Genomic DNA, 24777 nt, shown 5'->3' on the forward strand with positions numbered 1-24777 from the left:
GCTTTTATCATTTCAGTTTTAAAAAAAATCATATTTTAATAAAACAGGAAATAAAAAAAATGTATCCGATTAATCGATTAATCGTTGAAATAATCGAAGATTATTCAATTATCAAAATAATCGATAGTTGCAGCCCTAGTTCAATGAGAAAAGAAAGTGCAGAACGTGATTGTAGAGGAGGGGCTGAAAAAGAGGGATTCGTGATGTCAACTGAAAAGAAAATTTGTTTCAGAGGTGGAGCAAGTTATTACATTTCAATAAAAGTTTATGAAGATGAGCATTTTTCTTCAGAAAAACGTGATTGATGAATTGTGCACATTTTTAATTCATGATGACTTCAAAATTAAATAATGATTTCCAATGGATGCCTACACACTGATTGTGATTTTTTTTTGTTGTTTAATCAGTGTTAGGCATGTAACGATACACAAATGTCACGATACAATACGATGCAGAAGCCTCACAATACGATACGATAAAATAAATAAATAAATAAAAAGAGCCCACAAATTTTTTTTCGCTTAAACTTATTCAAGGATTAAAAACCGATCGGCACACATAATTTTTTTGCCCTCACTTTGCATGTAAACTTTTTACATCTTATCGGCTTATCCAATGCACAGATTCATCACCATATTCACAACATATACTGTATGTAACATTACAACTTACATCTGCACAGACAATTAAACGAATGAACCTGTGAACTCGAACTGTTACTTGCTTGTCATAATGCATAACTTGAGTTGTTAACACGTTGTTTCCATGCGCTTTATGAAATGCCATATCTGGCTAAAAACACAGATATGTAATAGTCTCTAAAACATGAAGAATTAAGAATACAGTAACTTCAAATAAGTAGCTAATACTTCAATAATTTTTTTAATACCCATTAGTGCAGGAGCGCCGGTTTTAACAAGACCAGTTGTATTTTGTTGTGTTTTACATGACTGATGCATGTTTAAATTAATAAATGTTTATCCATTTTTCTAAATGCTTGAATATTCCATTAAAGTTTGATCTGTTACAGTTTGACACACGCTGTCATCATTTTCCACATAATCACCAACAAAAATGTTATTTTCGTTGACTAAAATGATATGCCATATTATTAAAATGAATGAATATGACATGACAAAATATTTACTACATTTAAAAGACATTTTTGTCAAAAGTCTAAAACTATGACTAAAACAAAAAACTGTGTTCCAATACCATACTTTTTGTATGGAGTACTAGGAACATATAAATGGCACATTAGCAGAGCGAAAAAGTTCAAAGCCAAGCATTTGCTGAAAAATTTGAGTTAACACATTGTATTATATACTAGGGCTGCAACTAACGATTATTTTGATAATCGATTAATCGAACGATTATTCGACGATTATTGCAACGATTAATCATTAGCTCTTAACCGATTATTCAGCTTGTGCCCCGACTTAAAAGGTTGTATTAAACGTGCTTACTAACAATAAAGAGGACAAAATAATCTTTAAAAATACCTCTAAATAACATTTACTGAATTAAAGGAAAAAAAAAACTTTTTATTAAATTTAATTCAGTAAAAAATTCACTGCAAAAAAATCCTACTTTTGTCAAGTGTTTTTGTCTCAATTTCCATTTAAAATGGTCTAAAAATCCTTAAAACAAGATACATTTACTTGAGAAGCAACATATGAGATATTTAGACTTACTTTAAGAGAATGTATCTTCAATATAAGTGTATTTTGAATAGAAGTGTATTTTGAATATAAGTGTATTTTGTATATAAGTGTATTTTGTATATAAGTGTATTTTTTTCACTTGGTTATACTTCTGCGAGTGCAGTAAAGACAAAATATACTTCTGTTCAAGATCTATTCTCTAAAAGCAAGTCTGAATATCTTATATGCTGCTTCTCAGGTGAATGCATCTTTATTAAAGGATTTTTAGATATTTAAAAATATTTGTATTTTTAATATTATATTCAACATTCTCAGATTATTTTTTCTTCTGTAGTATAGCTGTTAAAGTAAATGCACGATGTTTTAAAGGAGTTTTAGATATTTATATTGGAAAACAAGCCAAAACAAAAACGTATTTTGTTTCAGTGTATAATGGGGCGAAGGCTCTCTCATCTTTCTGTTCACTTCAATCCATCTTTAACTCACAAAAAAACAAACTCTCTCTTGTTAATAAAGCTGCATATTGACAATTTTCTTCACGATAAGAACATATAAGATAATGCACAGTGACATATATATTATGATTCACGTTATATGATATAGTCATCACGTTATAATCTAGCTGCATTAAGCGTGTGCGCTCGAGGGATGAGCGTCCCGTGACGGAGTGTACATCAGCCGGTGCAGTTTCAATCTCTCCCCCTTAGATCGGGACATTCACACAACTCATAGAAGAGGCGCTGACCGCACAGAGAAATGGCAGTTTCGGAGTTTGTAGTTATTTACATGATCTGCTTCTGTATTATTTGAACTTTAATAAAGATATAACACATTAAATATAACTGCATTAAAGATGTAACGCCGGGGTGTTTCCTTTAAAGAGCTCTGGCTCCGCTTATTCCACAACGAGAATGTTTCTATATTTATTGATGTTGTATTTTTGTATTATTCCCTCGTACTTTGTGATCTACATCACCTGAAGCTGTTTGGAAAGTGTAGAGTTCATCTGGACTGTGAGCTGTTTTCTTCCTCTCCTCAGTCAGAACTGCAGTGCTGCTCTCACACGTCATCATTAGAGTTTAATGTGATCTCATGTTACGTTAAATGACATCAAACGACTATTCGACAATGAAAATCTATTTATTTATTTTTATTGTTCACGTTGTCATTTCAGCCCTATTATATTGCTATACTAAGTCTGATCGGCTAAATAAAACTGAAATCGTGATATGATTTCAAAAACTAAGTATCTGGATAATCTGTGGTTTTCTTCATCAATTTCAGAGATAAAAGTCAGCCAAACAGATAGTCCCGCTCCAAACCCACACCACTGGTTAAGCCACTGGCCTACTGATAGTTGAGTCTGCACATTAACACTGGGATATGTGATTTATTTATGTTTTTTACATGGAAAAAATTACAACCGTCAGCTTCAAATCAAAAGACAAACTCGAAGAATGACACCAAATCCTCATAAAAACCTAGAAACATCAAGAAAACTACAGCTGCAGAAAAAAACAGCAGCAAAAGAACAACCACCTGGCTGACAGGCTATACAAGCTTTGCTAAACCAACCCAAAGGTTTCACAAACAGAAGAAGGAACCATGACATGGGATGGGCACGAGAGCATTATTCTCTTGTATATTTGCGGTGTCAGTTTCTTTTGTTTTAGATGAGCAGGTCTCAGTTTTGCTCAAAGGAGTAACTCACCAACAAAAAATGAAAATTCTGTCATCATTTCATCTCCCTCATGTCTCATGTCTCTCTTTTGTGGAAGGAGATATTTAAAGCACAATGTCCAAGCTGCTCTTTTCCAAACAATGAAAGTCAATTGTGACCAACAACAGTCAAGAAAGATTTTCAACGTATATAGACTTCGATTTCAGTCTGTTCCTTACACAAAGCTATTTTATGGGTTCAGAAGTCTTGGAATATAGCACTCGAGCCGTATGGAATCGTGCACAGTGAGCCCTTAAGGACGTGTCAACATATGACGTACAAAACGACTGCATTGTGGTACTCTTCAGAACAGTCAAAGGCAGACGCAAAGACGTGGACATCTAGAAAAAAAACAGACAATCTATGCATACTGTGCTAATGACGAATTTTGCATCACGCGTATTGTGCGAGAGACGTAGCGGCATGCGGAAACCGGAAGTATACTCTGGCTGTAAGAGAGATACTAATCGTTTCAATCATCTTGTGACTGTCCATGCATTCAAGACTAGGTTCACTTTTTAAGGTGTTTTTTACTTTTTCGAACTTGATAGACATGGTCACTATGAACTTTAGCTGTATGGAAAAGAGTTGCCTACAAATTGTAAAAATGTTGTTTAGGGATGAATCGATGTATCGGCCACCAATATTTTTCGGCCAATTTGTGACCAAATGAAAACTATCGACATATCGGTCCTAAGCATAAAAATGTTGATATGAAAAAATGACTATTGGTGAATTATTATTAATGATTAATTATGTAAATGTATTGCGTTGTATCAAGTTTATAATATTTTTGGACCTGGGTAGCTCAGTGGTAAAAGGCGCTGGCTACCACCCCTGGAGTTCACTTGTTCGCTAGTTCGAATCCAGGGCGTGCTGAGTGACTCCAGCCAGGTCTCCTAAGCAAACAAATTGGCCCGGTTGCTAGGGAGGGTAGAGTCACATGGGATAACCTCCTCGTGGTTGCTATAATGTGGTTCGTTCTCGGTGAGGCGCATGGTGAGTTGAGCGTGGTTGCCGCGGTGGATGGCCTGAAGCCTCCACACGCACTATGTGTCTGTGGCAACGTGCTCAACAAGCCACGTGATAAGATGCGCAGGTTGACGGTCTCAGACGCGGAGACAGCTGGGATTCGTCCTCCGCCACCCGGTTTGAGGAGAGTCACTACGCGACCACGAGGACTTAGAGCGCATTGGGAATTGGGCACTCCAAACTGGGTGAAAAAGGTGGGAAAAAAAATCAATGCTCAATGTAAATGATTGTCAGAACTGTAAAATAGCTTTTGTACCTATTTGTACAATTTTTAAAGCAAAACATTAATCTGATGACAAAATAAAGTAAGTGGCAAACTAACAATATCTGCCAATAGTTCTTCGTTAAAATTGGTATCATATCAGCCAAAAATGTTCATATTTTTGGTGCATCCCTAATTTTCTCCTTTCCCTTAAATCACTAACATCACATGGCTTTGGAATTACACGAGGGTGAGAAAATAAATGACAAAAAAAATTTCATTTGTGAACTATTAAATTAAGCCCTGCCAATTTCACACAGCATTTCACACACCCTTAAAGAAAAACCCCAGAAAGATTTGCTCATTTGAGAAGATTAAGCACTAGAAGATTAGTTTGACATCCCACAGCCACAACGGAGAAGACTCAAACATACTAACTCAAGTCATCACACACACCTCACATTGTTTAGTGCATGTGTGATTCACTTGACCACACATATGCAGACTGGAAACATTAACACACATACACACCTCCAAAGCGACATACTCATTCTGACAGATTATTCCTGTTATATTTCAGTGTACTTACTGTGTTTAAAATCCCTCAAGTCCAAATGACAGAGCAATATCCCAGCACAGCCACAGACAAACTCCTCTCACTGCATAAGCGTTTCTTTATTTCCTGTTTCAAACCCTCTAAGCCCCACCCACCCACTCAGGCCTGGGCAGCACTCACATGAAACAAGGGAACCTGAGAGCCAATCAGAGCCAATCAATCTTCCTCGTCTGCTTTGACCAGTGCTGCCAGATGCACGCCTCCAAGACAATAAAACCAAACACACATAACCCCACAACCACAGGGTTTTCAAAGGAGGAAAACAAGAAGGAATTTAACAGGAAATGACACCATTCTTGCTCAAACGGCCCCCTGAGAGGAACCGTGACCAAAAATGACCCCACAACACAGAAATCCTCTTAAACAAGGGGCACCATGCAATGTTTTTGAGGGGACACCAAAGGCAGTTCAGAGGTTTTTCTCCTGCTGTTTACATTCACTTTAGACATGAATGACTGTGTTTACATTAATACCCCATCAAGACAACATTTTCACAGAATTTCAAAGAATATTTTACCATTTAGGCAAAATACTTCACGAGCGCTCCAGAGCACACGCGATCTACCAACATGATCACACCGGAAGTTGCCGTGCGGTTTCCAAGAGTTCTAGTACCCTAGGATCGGCCACATTATGCCGACTCACTGACAAGCGCCATCTCTCATTATACATTTTTGCATTGGCACAAGTGTGTTTACCTTCCCTTTTGGGAAGACCAGAAGCGCGTTGCAGCGAGGGAGAACCGAGTTTAGATCCTGCAATGGAATCAGGAATTAACTGCGTTCGCGTAATTCGATTCGGAGGTTGCATTTTTCCCTCTAACATTACATTTTTACTACCCTGATGGTTAGGTTTGGGGTTTGGGTTGGGGGTCAGTTTTCAAAATATGCATTCCTCTTCACTGTATTTCAGCCTGTACAGCTGAAAAGTACTCGCTTTTGGCACCCCTCCGTGGACATTACACCTGGGAAAAAGGAGCTCACACGTGCCCGTACGCTCAACAACACTAACCGCTTTGGCCACTGGGGGCAGAGTTTTTAATTTTGGTAAGCACAGACCAATTTTAGCTACAGAAAAGTCAACCAACTGTTTCTGACTTCACTTTGAGATCAGTCTTGATCTACGTAATGAGCATCCCTGGCACTGATTACAAGATCTTGTGATTTTAAGTATAAATATAAGGATTGTTCAAATCAAGATCTCTATTAATCAGCAAATTGTTTTTTTACCCAGGCCAGATAATTGTGCAACTTAAAGATAATTAACAAAGATTGTTCTTGTATTGGAAGTTGCGTTTAAAATCCAATTGGCTCAGATGTTAATGAGCACAATGCTTCTGGCCCTGAGGCGACCGCTTTAATCAATCACGACCTAAGTAGATGCTTAAGACATTAGAAGAGTCCATTAAAACATTTTCATCACTACACACAGCTGAATAATGGCAGGAAAGCCTCTAAAAGAGCTTTTATCAGCAGTCCACCAGTGCACAAGAGTATCCTGGACTTTGGCTTCCGGGGTTGATGGATTACAGGAGAACGCAAGTGAAGTTTGGAGAAAAAGAAAAAGGAGCGATGAAATGTTAAGTTCAAGTGAAAGGGTTAGGGCTAATGTATTTAAAGGAAAGGGACTGAATGGTTTAGTGTATAGTGAAGTTAACTAGTCAGTTAATCGAAATATTTTGTCTTCAGCATGTAATGTGCATTAAGACTTCATGAAATGGCTTGACGAGCGCTGTTCTATCCTGTGTTGACATATTTCCAAATGAAACAGGATTTTCATATCGTACGGCTCGTCCCATTTTAGGTAATTAGCCAATAGCCTTTAGTTTACAGCCAAAGTATACTTTGGTTTTCTTGCGGGCTGCTACACCTTGCATGCTTTGCTCATGAAGCAAATTTCGTCATCAGCACAGTATGCTCATACTAGGGCTGGGGGGGCCTGGGTAGCTCAGCGAGTAGTGACGCTGACTACCACCCATGCAGTCGCGAGTTCGAATCCAGGGTATGCTGAGTGACTCTAACCAGGTCTCCTAAGCAACCAAATTGGCCCGGTTGCTAGGAAGGGTAGAGTCACATGGGGTAACCTCCTCGTGGTCACGATTAGTGGTTCTCGCTCTCAATGGGGTGCGTGGTAAGTTGTGCGTGGATCATGGAGAGTAGCATGAGCCTCCACATGCTATGAGTCTCCGCGGTGTCATGCACAGTGAGCCACGTGATAAGATGCACGGATTGACTGTCTCAGGAGGAGGCAACTGAGACTTGTCCTCCGCCACCCGGAGTAACCGCGCCACCACGAGGACCTACTAAGTAGCGAGAATTGGGCATTCCAAATTGGGAGAAAAGGGGGATAAAAAAATAAAAACAAAGAAAGCATGCACATCCAAACAATATAATGAATACAGGTGCATGACCAAAAACGTAAGTCCACAAAAACTCCAGGAAAGTCAGCACACTGTTGCTCCCAAAAAATTGTATAAGCTCTCCACAGAAATTAACAATCGTGACGTTTTGAGCTACATGCTCTTCATCAGAATAATAATTAGTTTAAATAATAAGAGTTGCTCATATACCTTTCTCTATAAGAAAAGATCACAAACAAATAAGCTTTAAAAAATAGTGAGTAGGGATGCACCGATACCACTTTTTCTCTTCCGATCCAATTCCGATATCGGGAATCTCAGTATCGGCTGATACCAATCCCAAGCCGATACCAGTGTTGTTTTTTTGCATAATCAGTTTAGAATATATTTACATTATTGTGTGGAACTAATTGGGGGTACTCTTTAATATGTAAAGAAACACAAACCTCTAAACTACACATTATTTCAATATAAATGTATAGCTTATTAAGAAACACCGTTCTAAATGCATATTATAAGTGAACCAAAATATTGAGCATCTACAACTGAGATGTTGTTCGTGAGTAGCGCTCAAATATTGCGCACCGCTGTGAAGGTTAAAATAGCTGCGAGTGCATCACCACCCTGTGCGTGAGTTTGTGTCAACAGAGCAGCACCATTCACTAACGCGCTGGCGCTGCGCATACTATATATTTACTTATTAAACAGTCTTTTGTGATTCACAGAGCTAATGGCACGTCTTCAAGTGGCTTTGATTAAAATGCACGAGTCATATGGACTACTTTAATGGTGCTTTGATGGTTCTTTATTGTCAATTTTGGAGTTTGACAGTAACGTACATGACTAACACACAGTATCGGCTTTGGATCGGGCTCGTTGGACCGATACCCGATCCGTCTAAAAACATCAGTATTGGAGCGGATCAGTGCATCCCTACAGACAGAGGGAAATTCTTCATATGCACATTCTGTGAGAAATGCTCAACAAAGAGTGAATAAGACACATGCATCAATGGCTTTTCTTTCGTTTGTTCTAAGCTCCGAATATCCACTGACCCTTGAACAGCCCCTGGTCATAACTAACAGAATATTACAAAATAAGCATGCACCCTGACTCATGGAAATTGTGTAAGACAGAGAGAAGCTTGTAATTTTGAGAATGCTCAAGCCATTCTTGTGAGCAATATGCATTAGACGGTCCATGAACGATCTGTCTGATGGTGAAATGGGACTGAGGTATTGTTATGAAGCAAGGTAAAAGGTTGCTGATTATTTTCACTGCTGTTTTGGAAAGCTTTTATTCTACATATTCAAAGCACCAAAATAATGGAGAGAAATCGCAACAAAGAAAGTGAGGTCAGTGCACCAGAAGTAGTCGTGCCGTAACGGCCTCACATGACATATAAAAATGTACGAATGATTGTTTTCGTACAACTGAAATTAAACTTTTAAAGTGCATATAAACGTACTGAGTGTTACACTTTTTGGGAAAATCATCCTACTAATGGTTGCTTACTTACAGTTGTCTCTGCGTACAGAGTTGGGGGGTTGGACTAATTTCATATTGAAAAAAAAATGGAAAAAATGGCCTTACCAGAATTACCTTCAAGTGCAAATTGCTGCTGAATCCTCCAAAAATTAACCTAAAATGTTTGGAAGGTCAATGACATTCTGATCCACTACTGGCAAAAGAATCAGCCCTATATGCCACAAAAAACCCAGAGATTTTCAAAGAAAACTCATATGTAGTCATGTTCTCTTCACTAATTAACGGATTTAAGTCACAAATTAGTACAATATGTCAACCCTTAGCACAGAGAAAAATATAATCACACCTTTTTTAAAGCAGTAATGCTGCTGGACTCCAGACACCATTTATAATTATGCAACTCACGCACGACACAGCCATCTGAATAATGCTCATTATATTACCAGAGATGTTTTATATTCTGTCAGTATCATTATGAGCTTGTCATGAGAATCACATTTAAAAGCCATAACACACACAAACAACACACCTAATGCAGCCCTCGTTATATAATTACTTGAGTCATACTGAAAACATGAACAATGTTTCACTTCCAGTTTTTGTGTATGCAGCGTAAAAGCAGAAACTAATTAAATACAACATCCCATGAAACTGGGAAACACCATCAAACGTGCCTTGAGCAAGTATTTAAATACCCACAGTGAGCGGTGGGTTAAAGGGATAGTTCACAGAAAAATTTTAATTCTTTCATCATTTACTCATCCTCATATTGTTCCAAACTAGAGTTAAAAACCGAAACCAGCTTCTTATTCAGAACCATTTCTATAAAAATAAAAAAATACCAGAACGTTAACGGTTCTCGAACATGCATTCTGAAGTGTAACACAGCACGTAAAACATAGCGCTCGCAGTAAAGTCCGATTCCAAAACTAACGATGCTGAGGTGGTTCTTTTAAATCTACAATGCGAAACATACAGGGTGACCCGTGTAATCCGATTCCCCAACTAATGATTTTTTTTAATCTACAGTGCAAAACACCGTATGCGCAGTGTAGTCCGATTCTTAAACGAACAACTCATTTGAGCTGGTTCTTTTAGGGTGTGTTTACACTTGTAGTTCGGTTCTCTTGGTTCTCTTGGTCCAGACCAAGAAAGAAAATGATACAGTAAGTCCTGGTTCACTTAGAATTCACACTGGCATTTTTAACAATGATAAAGATAGAAAAATGGCATCAGGAAAAAGTCACAACCTGATTGGACAGCTTTTATGACGTATTTTTGCGACTTTCCGAACATCCAAAACAATGCTGGCTGCTGGGCTAAATGCGCTCGTTGAATTTATATATATATATATATATGGTGGTATTTTTACCAGCTGAGAACAAACGAAGAGCTAATAAAATGTGTAAAGGAGTCAAAACAGCACCAGGAATTCCTCCGTTGCTCACACAAATGAAGATATGCTGCAAGGACGACTGACGGCAATTCCGACGCCTGTACCGAACTGTAATGGGCAACATAGCTCCTATGATGAGAAGAACCAGGTATGCTTGAGGTCAGTATTAGGCAACTTAATTCCTGTTTTTGGTCCATTTAGACGTCTTTGGTCCATGTTGAATTCATATATCAATCGAACTGCACCAGAGTTCGTTTGAATGCGGACCGAGAACCACTATTCAGGCGATCTCGGTCCGCTTGTTTGGTGCGCACCAAGGTTCGGATGGCAGCATTCACACTTGTTCAAATGAACCGCACTAACAGAGCAATCGCACCAAAGTTCGTTTTAATCGAACCAACCCGAACCAAACCTGCCAAGTGTAAACACACCCTTAAATCTACAGTGTAAAACATACAGTGCGACCAGTGCAGCCTAATTCCCGAAAGAACGACTCTTACCAGATGGTTCTTTTTATTTTTTGTTATTAACAATTTTTACTGATTCCATTCATAAGACAAACAAACACAACATAAAATACGGGATCAATTATATACATTAACCCCCTCCTCGGGAACCCTCCAAAAAAGCCAACTAGCAACTCGGGAACCCTACCCACCCTAGCAACTGGGCTAAATTGGTTGCTTAGGAAGCCTGACTGGAGTCACTCAGCACGCCCTGGATTCGAACTTACGACTCCAGGGGTGGTAGTCAGCGTCTTTATTTGCTGAGCTACTCAGGCCCCAACAAACTTGCACTGATATATATTTTGTAGGTTCATGTGGGACTATATGACAACAGCCCATTTTTATTAATGGAAAAAAAAAAAAAAAATTTATTACACATTTAACTCATTTCAAACATGTGGAACCACTGTCCGAGATTGAAGTTCAGCCAAGAGCTAATTTTTTGAGTGTGAAACAACATGAGGGTGAGTAAATTTTCACTGCATATTTTCACCTAAAATTATGACAGAACTAGATTCCTTTAAAGTAGTGAAAGATTCATTCAAACTTGAGAAATGTTTTACTTTGATCAGCGCCCGTTTCATATTTCTCTCAGCTTCTGTACGAGATGAGTAAAAATGTATTTCGACAAGTCTACAGATATGGCAGCAAATTTCTTATTTTTCTCCAAGCCTTGAGCATGCTGTCATATCTGCAATGAGTTATGAAGCTCTTATCCTTTATGACAGCTCTGCGTTTGTGCTCTAAAGCGCTGTAGCCGAGATGCTGTCAGTGACAATTACAGCACACAGACTCTTATACATTACAACGAATCCTATTTGTACTGCCTGTCTTTTCACACAGTATCATATTGATTTAAATCACAGATTAATAAACTGCCTGTGTTTTGCATGTAGACCAGAGAGTGGACAGGATTTGTTGTGCTGACAGTAATGTAACGGATCCCTGAAAAAAACAACATCTTGTTTACACATTAATAACCTTCAGTGTACACAGTCTAAATAAAGTGCCATTTAAAGGTCAGATGTAAAGCAGACATCACCGCTCAGGGAGGAATATCAAAAACACAAAGCCTGGAATGATAACAGTGTAAAAGAAACCACAGATCGGTATCACTTCCTCAGGTGCTGTTTTAGTTCAACTGTAGTCTCGCAAAGCCAGATATTTGACTCAGCATAAAGTCTGGTCCACTTTACAGCTAACTGTGCCAAAAACCACCAACTTCAACAGGAAATAACCGACTGAGCGACATCTAAAGAGTCCATTTTTTTTTTTTACATACACTAAGTAAACTGTGCCTTTAAGCAGTTTAGAAAATTCCAGAAAATGTCAAGCCTTTAGACAATTAGCTTCTGATAGGATAATTGGCATCAATTGGAGGTGTACCTGTGGATGTACTTTAAGGCCTACCTTCAAACTCAGTGCCTCTTTGCTTGACATCATGGGAAAATCAAAAGAAATCAGCCAAGCCCTCAGAAAAAAATTGTGGACCTCCACAAGTCTGGTTCAGCAATTTCCAAATGCCTGAAGGTACCATGTTCAGCTGTACAAACAATACGCAGCCATCACACCGCTCAGGGAGGAGATGCATTCTGTCACCTAGAGATGAACATAGTTTGGTGCGAAAAGTGCAAATCAATCCCAGAACAACAGCAAAGGACCTTGTGAAGATGCTGGAGGAAACAGGTAAATAAGTATCTATATCCACAGTAAAACAAGTCCTATATCGACATAACCTGAAAGGCTGCTCAGCAAGAAAGAAGCCACTGCTCCAAAACCACCATAAAAAAGCCAGACTACAGTTTGCAAGTGCACATGTGGACAAAGATCTTACTTTAATCAGAAATGTCCTCTGGTCTGATGAAACAAAAATTAAACTGTTTGGCCATAATGACCATCGTTATGTTTGAAGGAAAAAGGGGTGAGGCTTGATGCATGAAGGGTGGCAGCATCATATTGTGGGGGTGCTTTGCTGCAGGAGGGACTGGTGCTCTTCACAAAATAGATGGCATCATGAGGAAGGAAAATTATGTAGATATTTTGAAGCAACATCTCAAGACATCAGTCAGGAAGTTAAAGCGTGGTCGCAAATGGGTCTTCCAAATGGACAACGACCCCAAGCATACCTCCAAAGTTGTGGCAAAATGGCTTAAGGACAACAAAGTCAAGGTAATGGAGTGGCCATCACAAAGCCCTGACCTCAATCTGATAGAAAATTTGTGGGCAGAACTGAAAAAGCCTGTGTGAGCAAGGAGGCCTACAAACCTGACTCAGGTACACCAGTTTTGTCTGGAGGAATGGGCCAAAATTCCAGCAACTTATTGTGAGAAGCTTGTGGAAGGCTACCCAAAACGTTTGACCCGAGTTAAACAATTTAAAGGCAATGCTACCAAATACTAACAAAGTGTATGTAAACTTCTAACCCACTGGGAATGTGATGAAAGAAATAAAAGCTGAAATAAATCATTCTCTCTACTATTATTCTGACATCTCACATTCTTAAAATAAAGTAGTGATCCTAACTGACCTAAGACAGGTTCGTTTTCTACAATTAAATGTCAGGAATTGTGAAAAACGGAGTTTAAATGTATTTGGCTAAGGAAAATGTTAACTTCTGACTTCAACTGTATATGCTTAGGTTGAAGCCATCTGTTTGTGTTATTTCAACTTCATATTTTAAAAATCGTGTTTAACAGCTGAATTTCTGGAAAAGAACTAAACTACCCATGTTCCTCAGTAAAGCTCCACCAATCAGAGAATTGCAGTAAACAAACCATGCCACAACAGATTTGTTAGCGGGGAGGCAGGGAGAGAGGAATGGTGCTGAAGGGGGTTTCGCCCAAGGCACCATACAAGCTAGAACCGCTACTGCCCCTGACTGCTGAAAGTTTCGTAAAGCCAGCCAATCAAATTGCAACTGCAAAACTGCCTTTTTTCTGTGCAATACTGTCAAATCCACTCCAGGTGATCACAAAACATGCCACGTTTAAAAAAGAACAAATCTGTGAAGCAGTGTTTTTTGTAACACACAAATAATTGCACTGTCAGTCAGAAATACAAAAAGCACCAGCCGCATCTGAGCATGAATCTAATCTGAGTCAGATAATGAGCAGACACGACCGTGATTTTCTGCAGTCATGCTAACAGATCAAGCTCATTGTTCACGACTCTTATCGCTGTATGAGGGCTTTCTCTCAAATGATAGCGCTCATTTCCTTTTATAATCTCGTCCCCTTGAAAACAGGCTGATCAGCTGTCCTGCAGTGACTGAGGAAGGAAAGCAAACCGTGTGACTGGTGTGTGTATCCCAGTCACATTACAACACTTACAAAAGTACACATACTGCATGCATAAAGCACTTAAAATGCACATACACACTCAAACCTATATACATGCATTCTCACACATAAACATTCGAGCACTCAAACACACTCAATTGCAAAGCATGCATGCATGCATACTGTACATATACACACATGAACAAGCACTCAAACAAACCCACTGCATACATGCACTCACACACACTCAGATTTATACATACAGACACACAAACAAATGCACATACATATACAATGCCTGATAAATGTCTCATCACTGTCACGACTGCTATGCTGCTCGGAACTGCACCCAAGAATTTCACACACCATTGCACTTGTATATATGGTTGTGTGACAATAAAAGTGATTTGATTTGAAACACAGTATATACATGCATTCTCACACAGAAACAAAGAAGCACTCAAAACATACTTGCACGTATGCATACACACATGAACAAGCACTCAAACGCACTCTTGCATGCATTTATAAACACTTAAACCCATGCACATACATACAACACATACATACACACTTCCATATTCATACAAACATCGCGCGCGCACTCTTCAGTCTGACAGTTCGTGCATTACAAGCTGCGTTGTCAACTTATGTTGCTTAAAACACCAAATGCAATACCTGCCCTTCTCTTTTAACCTGCCCATGTATGTAAATGCACATATAAAGTTTGCAAACACACTCACATGCACGAGTTTAATAATCAGAGATGGCTTTAAAAGCTCAGTGTGAATAAACGCACGCATGAGATACCGCCGCCACGCCATAAGCGAATTCGCAAAAGACAAACTACAGGTCTTATAAAGATTGTTTTAAAATATTTACTCACTTATCATGCTATATCCACCCGCTTGTCTTGTTTATGTCTCAGTTACGTCTCCATAAATGTACTGAAATGACTGAGCGCACGCGAGTCCTTCAACAGTACTTTCACACACTTCAGTCTAACTTGGAGCGAGTTCGGATTTTTGATTGACAGCGGTATGGTCCAATGGCGGAAGAACATATAAAAGCCAAAGTCGCGTCCGCAAATAGCAGCCAATCAAATTATCCCGAAGGCGGGGCATAATGGTTTCCACTAGCGAGAAAGGTTGTGTCTGTTCTGTTGGACTGTCAGGTAATGTTAAAAGTGTGTAGTAATGCATTGTGTAATTCTTGACGGAATAAACATGTTTTATTACCGAAGTAACATTATTATACGTGTATATATTTAATTGTAAAAAGAATAAACGGCATAAAAAAAAAAAAAAAAACCTGACATAAAGGCCTTACATAAAGTACTGTGGTGGTACCATGGTACTGAATGATTACCATATTCATGTTACATGGTATTTACATGCATCTTCAAGGTATTTCAAATAATGCCATTGTACATGACCACAAAACATGGTATTGCAATTGTAGGGCATGCCCAGATGGTAGCACCATGGTACCGTAGCATTCTGAGATTATATTCTTCTCCCCACAATTGTACAGAGTGGTTATCTGAGTTACTGTAGACTTTGTCAGTTCAAACCAGTCTGGCTATTCTCTGTTGACCTCTCTCATCAACAAAGCATTTCCGTCCACAGAACTGCCACTCACTGGATGTTTTTTTTGTTTTTGACACCATTCTGAGTAAATTCTAGAGACTGTTAGTGCGTGAAAATCCCAGAAGATCAGCAGTTACAGAAATACTCAAACCAGCCCATCTGGCACCAACAATCATGCCACGGTCCAAATCACTGAGATAAAAAATGTTCCCCATTCTGATGGTTGATGTGAACATTAACTGAAGCTCCTGACCCGTATCTGCATGATTTTATGCACTGCACTGCACTGCTGCCACACAATTGGCTAATTAGATAATCACATGGATGATTGTTGGTGCCAGATGGGCTGGTTTGAGTATAACTAATGATACTTGTCTACCTGTTTCCTCCAGCATCTTCATAAGGTCCTTTGCTGTTGTTCTGGGATTGATTTGTACTTTTCGCACCAAACTACGTTCATCTCTAGGAGACAGAATGTGAATGAAAGCCAGACTACAGTTTGCAAGTGCACATGGGGACAAAGATCTTGCTTTCTGGAGAAATGTCCTCTGGTCTGATGAAACAAAAATTGAACTGTTTGTCCATAATGACCATCATTATGTTTGGAGGAAAAAGGGTGAGGCTTGCAAGCTGAAGAACACCATCCCAACCGTGAAGCATGGGGGTGACAGCATCATGTTGTGGGGGTGCTTTGCTGCAGGAGGGACTGGTGCACCTCACAAAATAGATGGCATCATGAGGAAGGAAAATTATGTGGATATATTGAAGCAACATCTCAAGACATCAGTCAGGAAGTTAAAGCTCGGTCGCAAATGGGTCTTCCAAATGGACAATGACCCCAAGCATACCTCCAAAGTTGTGGCAAAATGGCTTATGGACAACAAAGTCAAGGTATTGGAGTGGCCATCACAAAGCCCTGACCTCAATCTGATAGAAAATTTGTGGACAGAACTGAAAAAGCATGTGTGAGCAAGGAGGCCTACAAACCTGACTCAGTTACACCAGTTCTGTCTGGAGGAATGGGCCAAAATTGTGGAAGGCTACCCAAAATGTTTGACCCAAGTTAAACAATTTAAAGACAATGCTACCAAATACTAACAAAGTGTATGTAAACTTCTAACCCACTGGGAATGTGATGAAAGAAATAAAAGCTGAAATAAATCATTCTCTCTACTATTATTCTGATATTTCACATTCTTAAAATAAAGTAGTGATCCTAACTGACCTAAGACAGGGAATGTTTTCTACGATTAAATGTCAGGAATTGTGAAAAACTGAGTTTAAATGTATTTGGCTAAGGTGTATGTAAACTTCTGACTTCAACTATATATATATATTAGATTGCAACAAAATGTTTCCGAATGCATAGTTCAAACCAACAATAATATTTAAGACAATAATTAAGACAAAGGTTTATGTGATTAAAATAATATGTTTATTTAACAGGTGCACTGGTATGATTCTAACAAAAAAAAACAAAAATAATTGACAATAAAATATTCAAACATGGAATAATTCTTCTAAAAGCAGTGGGCTCAAGATTGTGTTTGCTCCAATTTGTCATAGATCAATATTCACATATTCACATTAACACCAGGAAGAGCCACTGAGGACCAGTTCTGAACAATGCAAGTGCTTTTCAAAACTAAACAGCAATTAATACCCTTTAAACGCCTCTGTTCACATCATTAAATCAGCAGTCTAGTGTTCTGGTCAACAGAAATAGATTGTGTAAATACTGTGTATTTATTTAAAAGGCTTTCTGCTTCACTTTTTCAATCATCTCACAAAATGTTTTGTTTAAAAAAATGAGACAAGAAAATAAGCATGTTATAGTTTATTAGAATAATAAACAGGTATTCTAAAAAAAAAAAAAATCTCTACCCTGTTTTAACCATAATATATAATCCTTCATATCCACAAATAGTTAGTACTACTGTAAAGGACACAGTAGCTCGTTTCATGGAGTGATTCCAGACAGCAGAGCCACCTCCTTCAGAAGTTCTCCAGCCTCATTCCTGTACTTTGGACTCAGTTCTTTTGCTCTTTTGGCCTGTCTGAGGTTTTCCTTCAGGTTGTCTTCCAGCCTCTTCCGCTCCTGGTGTTGGGATTCAGCATCTTCAATCTGTTCGGTCATGTTCTCCTCGGCCTTCAGAAGCGAGTCGATCATCTCGTGGAGTTTTGTGCCAACAGACATGACAGCCTTGGCAGCTTTACTCAACTCCCCCATGTTCTCTTGCGTCCGCTTCAGTTTCTCTGGAATTTTGGCTTCTGACCTCACCACTAGTAGGAAGTCATAACCTTTAACCTCCAGACTGATATGATGTTGATCTAACAGATGGAAAAGGAGACACAAAACTGAAGGTGGAATTTGATAAACACAGAGATATAGTTGACTGGTTGAGAGACAGAGTTAGAAACATTAATTATAATGTTACCTATGTAATATATAAACTCACATTTTTTTACACATTTCAATTTCATAACAAAATGTTATCAATTTAATAAAATAAAAAATAGTTACATTTATCAAAGTAATATTCTGGGTTCAATACAAGTTAAGCTCAATCGACAGCATTTGTGGCATAATGTTGATTACCACAAAAAAAAGCACAAATCGAGGTTCCAGTGAGTCATTTATAATGGAAGTCAATGGGGCCAATTTTTGGAGGGTTTAAATCAGAAATGTTCCTTTAATTTAATTTTGTTAAACATTATTCAATTTGATAGAATTTTGTTAAGAAATTTAAGTAAATCTTGAAAAAGGCAAAACACACACATATATATATATATATATATATATATATATATATATATATAAAATATTGTATTATATATTTAACATTTTGAATATTATATATAAAATTATATTTATTCGGGGGCATTTCTCAGCAAATATTGATATAATATATTAATTAATCTAATTAAAATATAACTAATTTTATTAAATTTTGACAGCCCTAGTAATAATGCAATAGGTGGTATAAAATGTACTGTATATCACTTTTTGAGCACCTGTGTCAACATTGTATTTTTTCTTTTTTTACTTTGATTAAAAATCATTTTCTGTATGAAATGTAAATTTTTTAATGCAGAACTGATGAAAACAAGATGAATATCAATGTAATTAATAAATGATGTGCCAGTTGACAATGTAAATGTATGAAAATATGAAACTAAAATTAAGTCCCTTACAAAAGAGCACAGGTTTAGTAACAAGTTACCATGATAAATGCCATTGTACTGAGTGATTACCATTTTCATTTACCATGATATCTACATGGCACTCTATAGTATTTTGTAATACTATATACATGGTTATACCATGGTATGTGTCTAAACAAAACATGGTATTACTGTGGTTTATGTTCAAATAAACATGGTGGTATTTTCAAGCTATCCAAAAGGTATTCTAAATGACTAGTAATGAATTAATTAAAAAAACCTTTTTTTTGAAAGTCCCTAACAAAAAGTACTATTGTGGTAGTACCATGGTACAGTGAAGTTATCAAATGGTAATACCATGGTTCTTTAATATATATACAGTATATGTATATCCTAAATACACTTTATTTATAATGGTATGTTTTAAATGTAGTGCTTTAACACTACTAAGATATTTTGTTGGGTAAAATGCTCTATTCTAGCCTCTGGATGTAGCACATATTCTCTTCTCATATTCTGATGTGTGTTTGTCCTCCGGGCAGATTGTGCCCCCTGCAGGTCGTGACTCACGATTGAGGGTCTCACCATGTTCCTCTTTGATTTTCTTCAGGCATTGTGACAGACTGTCATTAGTCTGGCAGTTGTACCAGATCGCGATAGTCTGAAGGTTTTCCTTCATCTTGTTATAGTTCTCTTGCTGTTTGTTGAACGTTTCCGCAACATCCATGAAACGCTGGTTGAGGTCGGGCACACCAACATGCCGGGCAGTAAATCTGCCTGTCCTCTGAGCTGTGTCTGTTTGAGTCACAATATTCAGCTTTAGTTAATGATACATTTATTACATTTATACAGTATATGAAATGTAACTGACACGATTAAGGATTAGAATGAGCCATTTGATTGGTCTAAAGTTATAACAAATGCTTTTTTAGATAGATAGATAGATAGATAGACAGACAGACAGACAGACAGGCAGACTGATAGAGTGACAGATAGATAGAGACAGACAGACAGACAGACAGATAGACAGACAGACAGACAGGCAGACTGATAGAGTGATAGATACATAGATAGATAGATAGACAGACAGACAGGCAGACAGAGTGATAGATAGATAGATAGATAGATAGATAGATAGATAGATAGATAGATAGATAGAGACAGACAGACAGACAGGCAGGCAGGCAGATAGAGTGATAGAGTGATAGATACAGGCAGGCAGACAGACAGGCAGACAGATAGAGTGATAGATAGATAGATAGATAGATAGACAGACAGACAGGCAGATAGATAGATAGATAAACAGACAGACAGACAGGCAGATAGATACATAGATAGACAGACAGACAGACAGGCAGACTGATAGAGTGATAGATAGATAGATAGATAGATAGATAGATAGATAGATAGAGATAGTGATACAGTGATAGATAGATTGATAGATAGGCAGACAGAGTGATAGATAGGCAGGCAGACAGATAGATAGATACAGACAGACTGATAGAGTGATAGATAGATAGATAGATAGACAGACAGATAAAGTGATAGACAGACAGATAGCTAGACAGACAGACAGACAGATAGAGTGACAGATAGATAGATAGATAGATAGATAGATAGACAGGCAGACTGATAGAGTGATAGACAGACAGATAGCTAGACAGACAGATAGAGTGACAGATAGATAGATAGATAGATAGATAGATAGATAGACAGACAGACAGGCAGATAGATAGATAAATAGACAGACAGACAGGCAGATAGATACATAGATAGATAGACAGACAGACAGACAGACAGTGTGATAGATAGACAGACAGATAGACAGACAGACAGACAGACAGTGTGATAGATAGATAGATAGATAGATAGATAGATAGACTTTACTTAAAAGGAATATTTTGGGTTCAATACAACTTGAACTCAATTGACAGCATTTGTGGCATAATGTTGATTACCACACAAATTAATTTCGACTCGTCCCTCCTTTTCTTAAAAAAAAGCAAAAATCGAGGTTACAGTGAGACACTTACAATGGAAGTCAATGGGGCCAATTTTTGGAAGATTTAAAGTCAGAAATGTGATGCTTACAATTTTATAAAAGCACTTATATTAATTCTTCTGTTAAAACTCATGTATTATTTGAGCTGTAAAGTTGTTTAAATTGTCATTTTTACAAGTCGTTTAAGGATTTGTTGAAAACGTCATAAAATTGGCTGTAACTTCACACAGATGCGGTTAGTAAGTGATTTTATCACACTAAAACCATGTTTACACACATCCTTTATATCTTGTGGCTATACTTTTTAAACAGTGAGTATTTTTAACTTTTACAGATTTGCCCCATTGACTTCCATTATAAGTGCCTCACTGTAACCTCGAATTTTGCTTTTTTAAAGAAAAGGAGGAACGAGTCGAAATTATTTTTTGGGTAATTAACATTATGCTACAAATGCTGTCGACTGAGCTTAACTTGTATTGAACCCAGAATATTCCTTTAATGTGCATTTTTATCACTTGTAATCATCATTGCACATACAGACTATTAATATGGTTTAACTCTGCCCTGTTAAGAAATCCTTTGATGTCTAATGGCAATGGTTATGTCTTTTGGTGATGAGTAATTGATATAAACAATTTAATTCAAATATCAATGATAGAACCTGTTGAAATGGCTACAAATAACAGTACATGATAAATTTGATTTAATCTAAAATATTCAATATATGATTTTTTTTAAACATTTTTGGTTCCATTTAGATGCATTTGTTTTCTCAGTGATTATGAATAGATAATGGACCTATAAAACTGACCTTTAGCAGCTGAGCGTGGCGACCTCACAGATTCTGTATGAAGCAGTGGTGCTCTCTGAAAGTGATGGAAAAGATAAAGTAATTTGATAGATAGACAGAGTGATATATAGACAGACAGAGTGATAGATAGATGATAGACAGACAAACAGACAGACAGAGTGATAGATAGATAAATAGATAGACAGACAAACAGAGTGATAGACAGACAGACAGAGTGATAGACAGACAGACAGATGGACAGAAAGTTTTTGAAACAGCAAGTTATTTTTTATTGATCACTATATTCATGTTTTGTTTGGTGCAAACACATTTTCATTAAACAACAGACATTACTTAACTTAAAAAAATACACATAAATTAATAGGAAGCATATCCTAATTGCTACTATTAGTTTTGAATTATTCTGCCCATTGCTCTGTTCAAGACTATTACACTTGCACAGAATACAAAACAGGACTGAACTAAAACTTTCAGATATAATTCCACATACTTTGAGTTTACTGTAATTATCTTCAATGCTTAATGTTTTCTTTCCTCTGTTGGTCAAGCCTGTTTTACAGCTGACCTACTTTTACAGTAAGTGAAAAGCTCTAGATTGTCCTGAACCACTGGCGCGTGAATCCAATCTGAAACTACAAATCTACTGATTTAATAACGAATTTGTTAATAAATACAATCTCTACTGAATCCTCTCTGTTTCTGAGGTCTAAAACAGTGCAAGATAACTCATACATATACACACACACACACACATACATACACACATACATACACGGGCTTCCAGTTTCAGATTTCATGTTTAAACAAACACATTTTTAATTCCAACACACCAGCAAAACTTCGTCCGACAACCATAAAAACTGTCCTACCTCGGCTTCTGCATCGGAAGAGGACTGGCAACATCCCATTTTTTCAGCACGCAGGAATATTCACTGAAATAAAAAAATAAATAAAAAATAAATAGTTAAAATGTAACTTTGGCGTTCTCTGTGACGTCACAGTCACACGGTCCCACGTGACAGACAGGTGCATGACACCTGCGTTAAAAAAAAAGTCCCAGAAAATAAATAAATAAATAAATAATAATAATAAAAAACCTTTCTGTAGTTAACATTGTGTTTTGAATGTAAAGTTTGACTTATTTTTTCTTACCCGGTGTGGTTTTATTTCTATGTGATTTAAATACTATTTTATGTGCAACAGTCTTGAACAGACAAATGTCTTAATTTATTTCAAAAGTTGAAACATGAAAGGAACTTATTTGGAATTATATTTTTATTCAAGTTCATGTGCAAATAAATCATTCGGTATTTTTCCCGAATGTTGTGTTTGGAATCAAGGAAATATCAATTCTCTATATTGGTATCTAGAGGGCGTCATTGAATCATTTTTACTGGGCTCTGCTTCTTATTCTGGTGTATAGAGTCCATTTCATCTTTAATTGTCATTTTAAATACAGTTGAAGTCAGTAGTTTACATACACCTTAGCCAAATACATTTAAACTCAGTTTTTCACAATTCCTGACATTTAATCATAGAAAACATTCCCTGTCTTAGGTCAGTTTGGATCACTACTTTATTTTAAGAATGTGAAATGTCAGAATAATAGTAGAGAGAATTATTTATTTCAGCTTTTATTTCTTTCATCACATTAGCAGTGGGTCAGAAGTTTACGTACACTTTGTTAGTATCTGGTGGCATTGCCTTTAAACCAGGGGTCTATAACCATTTTCAGGCCAAGGACCCCTTGGTAGGTAGAGAAACAGAGCCGGGACCCCTGTTACATATTGTATAAAATTGAGTGTTGCGTTTTATGCCTATAACAACGTGGATGGTAGGCTACCATATTATTGTATGTACATACTTCATGATGTTCACATTGCAAAGCCACTGAAATAATCATTAAATGCTGCGCTGCTGAAAAGACCAGCTAAAACCAGCATAAGCTGGTTGGCTGGTTATAAAGGGGATTTGAATCCTTTTTTAGCTGGTCAAGCTGGTCTTAGCTGGTCAGGCTGGTCATGCTGATCTTAGCTGGTCAGGGTGGTCTTGGCTGGTCATGCTGATCTTAGCTGGTCAGTGTGGTCTTGGCTGGTCAGGCTGGTCATGCTGATCTTAGCTGGTCAAGGTGGTCTTGGCTGGTCAGGCTGGTCATGCTGATCTTAGCTGGTCAGGGTGGTCTTGGCTGGTCATGCTAATCTTAGCTGGTCAGGGTGGTCTTGGCTTGTCAGGCTGGTCATGCTGATCTTAGCTGGTCAAGGTGGTCTTGGCTGGTCAGGGTGGTCATGCTGATCTTAGCTGGACAGGGTGGTCTTGGCTGGTCATGCTGATCTTAGCTGGTCAGGGTAGTCTTGGCTGGTCAGGCTGGTCATGCTGATCTTAGCTGGTCAAGGTGGTCTTCACTGGTCAGGCTGGTCATGCTGATCTTAGTTGGTCAAGGTGGTCTTGGCTGGTCATGCTGATCTTAGCTGGTCAATGTGGTCTTGGCTGGTCAGGCTGGTCATGCTGATCTTAGCTGGTCAAGGTGGTCTTCACTGGTCAGGCTGGTCATGCTGATCTTAGCTAGTCAAGGTGGTCTTGGCTGGTCAGGCTGGTCTTGCTGATCTTAGCTGGTCAAGGTGGTCTTGGCTGGTCAGGCTGGTCATGCTGATCTTAGCTGGTCAAGGTGGTCTTGGCTGGTCAGGCTGGTCATGCTGATCTTAGCTGGTCAAGGTGGTCTTGGCTGGTCAGGCTGGTCACGCTGATCTTAGCTGGTCAGGATGGTCTTGGCTGGTCAGGCTGGTCATGCTGATCTTAGCTGGTCAAGGTGGTCTTGGCTGGTCAGGCTGGTCATGCTGATCTTAGCTGGTCAGGGTGGTCTTGGCTGGTCATGCTGATCTTAGCTGGTCAGGGTGGTCTTGGCTGGTCATGCTGATCATGCTGATCTTAGCTGGTCAGGGTGGTCTTGGC

General features: G+C 38.1%; 2 protein-coding genes across 7 annotated transcripts in view; both read right to left on the reverse strand.

Annotated features, from left to right (window-relative positions):
• LOC127425274 (hyccin) overlaps nucleotides 1–15295 on the reverse strand; it is a 54108-nt gene extending 38813 nt beyond the window's left edge. The window contains exon 1 of one of the 6 annotated variants that reach the window (XR_007894597.1): nucleotides 15148–15239. The gene's annotated coding sequence lies outside the window, so the exon portion shown is untranslated. Of the gene's footprint in view, nucleotides 1–5207; nucleotides 5291–15147 lie in introns of those variants that run through there. The other 5 variants (XR_007894598.1, XM_051671027.1, XM_051671031.1 and 2 more) reach the window with 5 other exon arrangements.
• Nucleotides 15296–17272: 1977 nt separating this feature from the next.
• Nucleotides 17273–22785, reverse strand: si:ch73-345f18.3 (uncharacterized). The gene is made up of 4 exons (XM_051671012.1): nucleotides 22698–22785; nucleotides 21829–21883; nucleotides 19601–19810; nucleotides 17273–18181 (listed from the first exon to the last, which is right to left on the reverse strand). The coding sequence occupies exons 1-4, from the start codon at nucleotides 22734–22736 to the stop codon at nucleotides 17811–17813; spliced, it is 675 nt and encodes a 224-aa protein (XP_051526972.1). The 5' UTR covers nucleotides 22737–22785; the 3' UTR covers nucleotides 17273–17810.
• Between the last annotated feature and the right edge of the window lie 1992 nt (nucleotides 22786–24777).

This window comes from Myxocyprinus asiaticus, chromosome 34, assembly GCF_019703515.2.
Source record: "Myxocyprinus asiaticus isolate MX2 ecotype Aquarium Trade chromosome 34, UBuf_Myxa_2, whole genome shotgun sequence".
Lineage (NCBI taxonomy): Eukaryota > Metazoa > Chordata > Actinopteri > Cypriniformes > Catostomidae > Myxocyprinus > Myxocyprinus asiaticus.

Coding starts and splice junctions, on each gene's coding strand:
- si:ch73-345f18.3 (XM_051671012.1), bottom strand. CDS start 22,736: ATGGGATGTTGCCAGTCCTCTTCCGATGCAGAAGCCGAG. Junction 19,811..21,828: donor GCCACGCTCAGCTGCTAAAG/GTCAGTTTTATA, acceptor TGACTCAAACAG/ACACAGCTCAGAGGACAGGC. Junction 18,182..19,600: donor GAAAATCAAAGAGGAACATG/GTGAGACCCTCA, acceptor TCCATCTGTTAG/ATCAACATCATATCAGTCTG.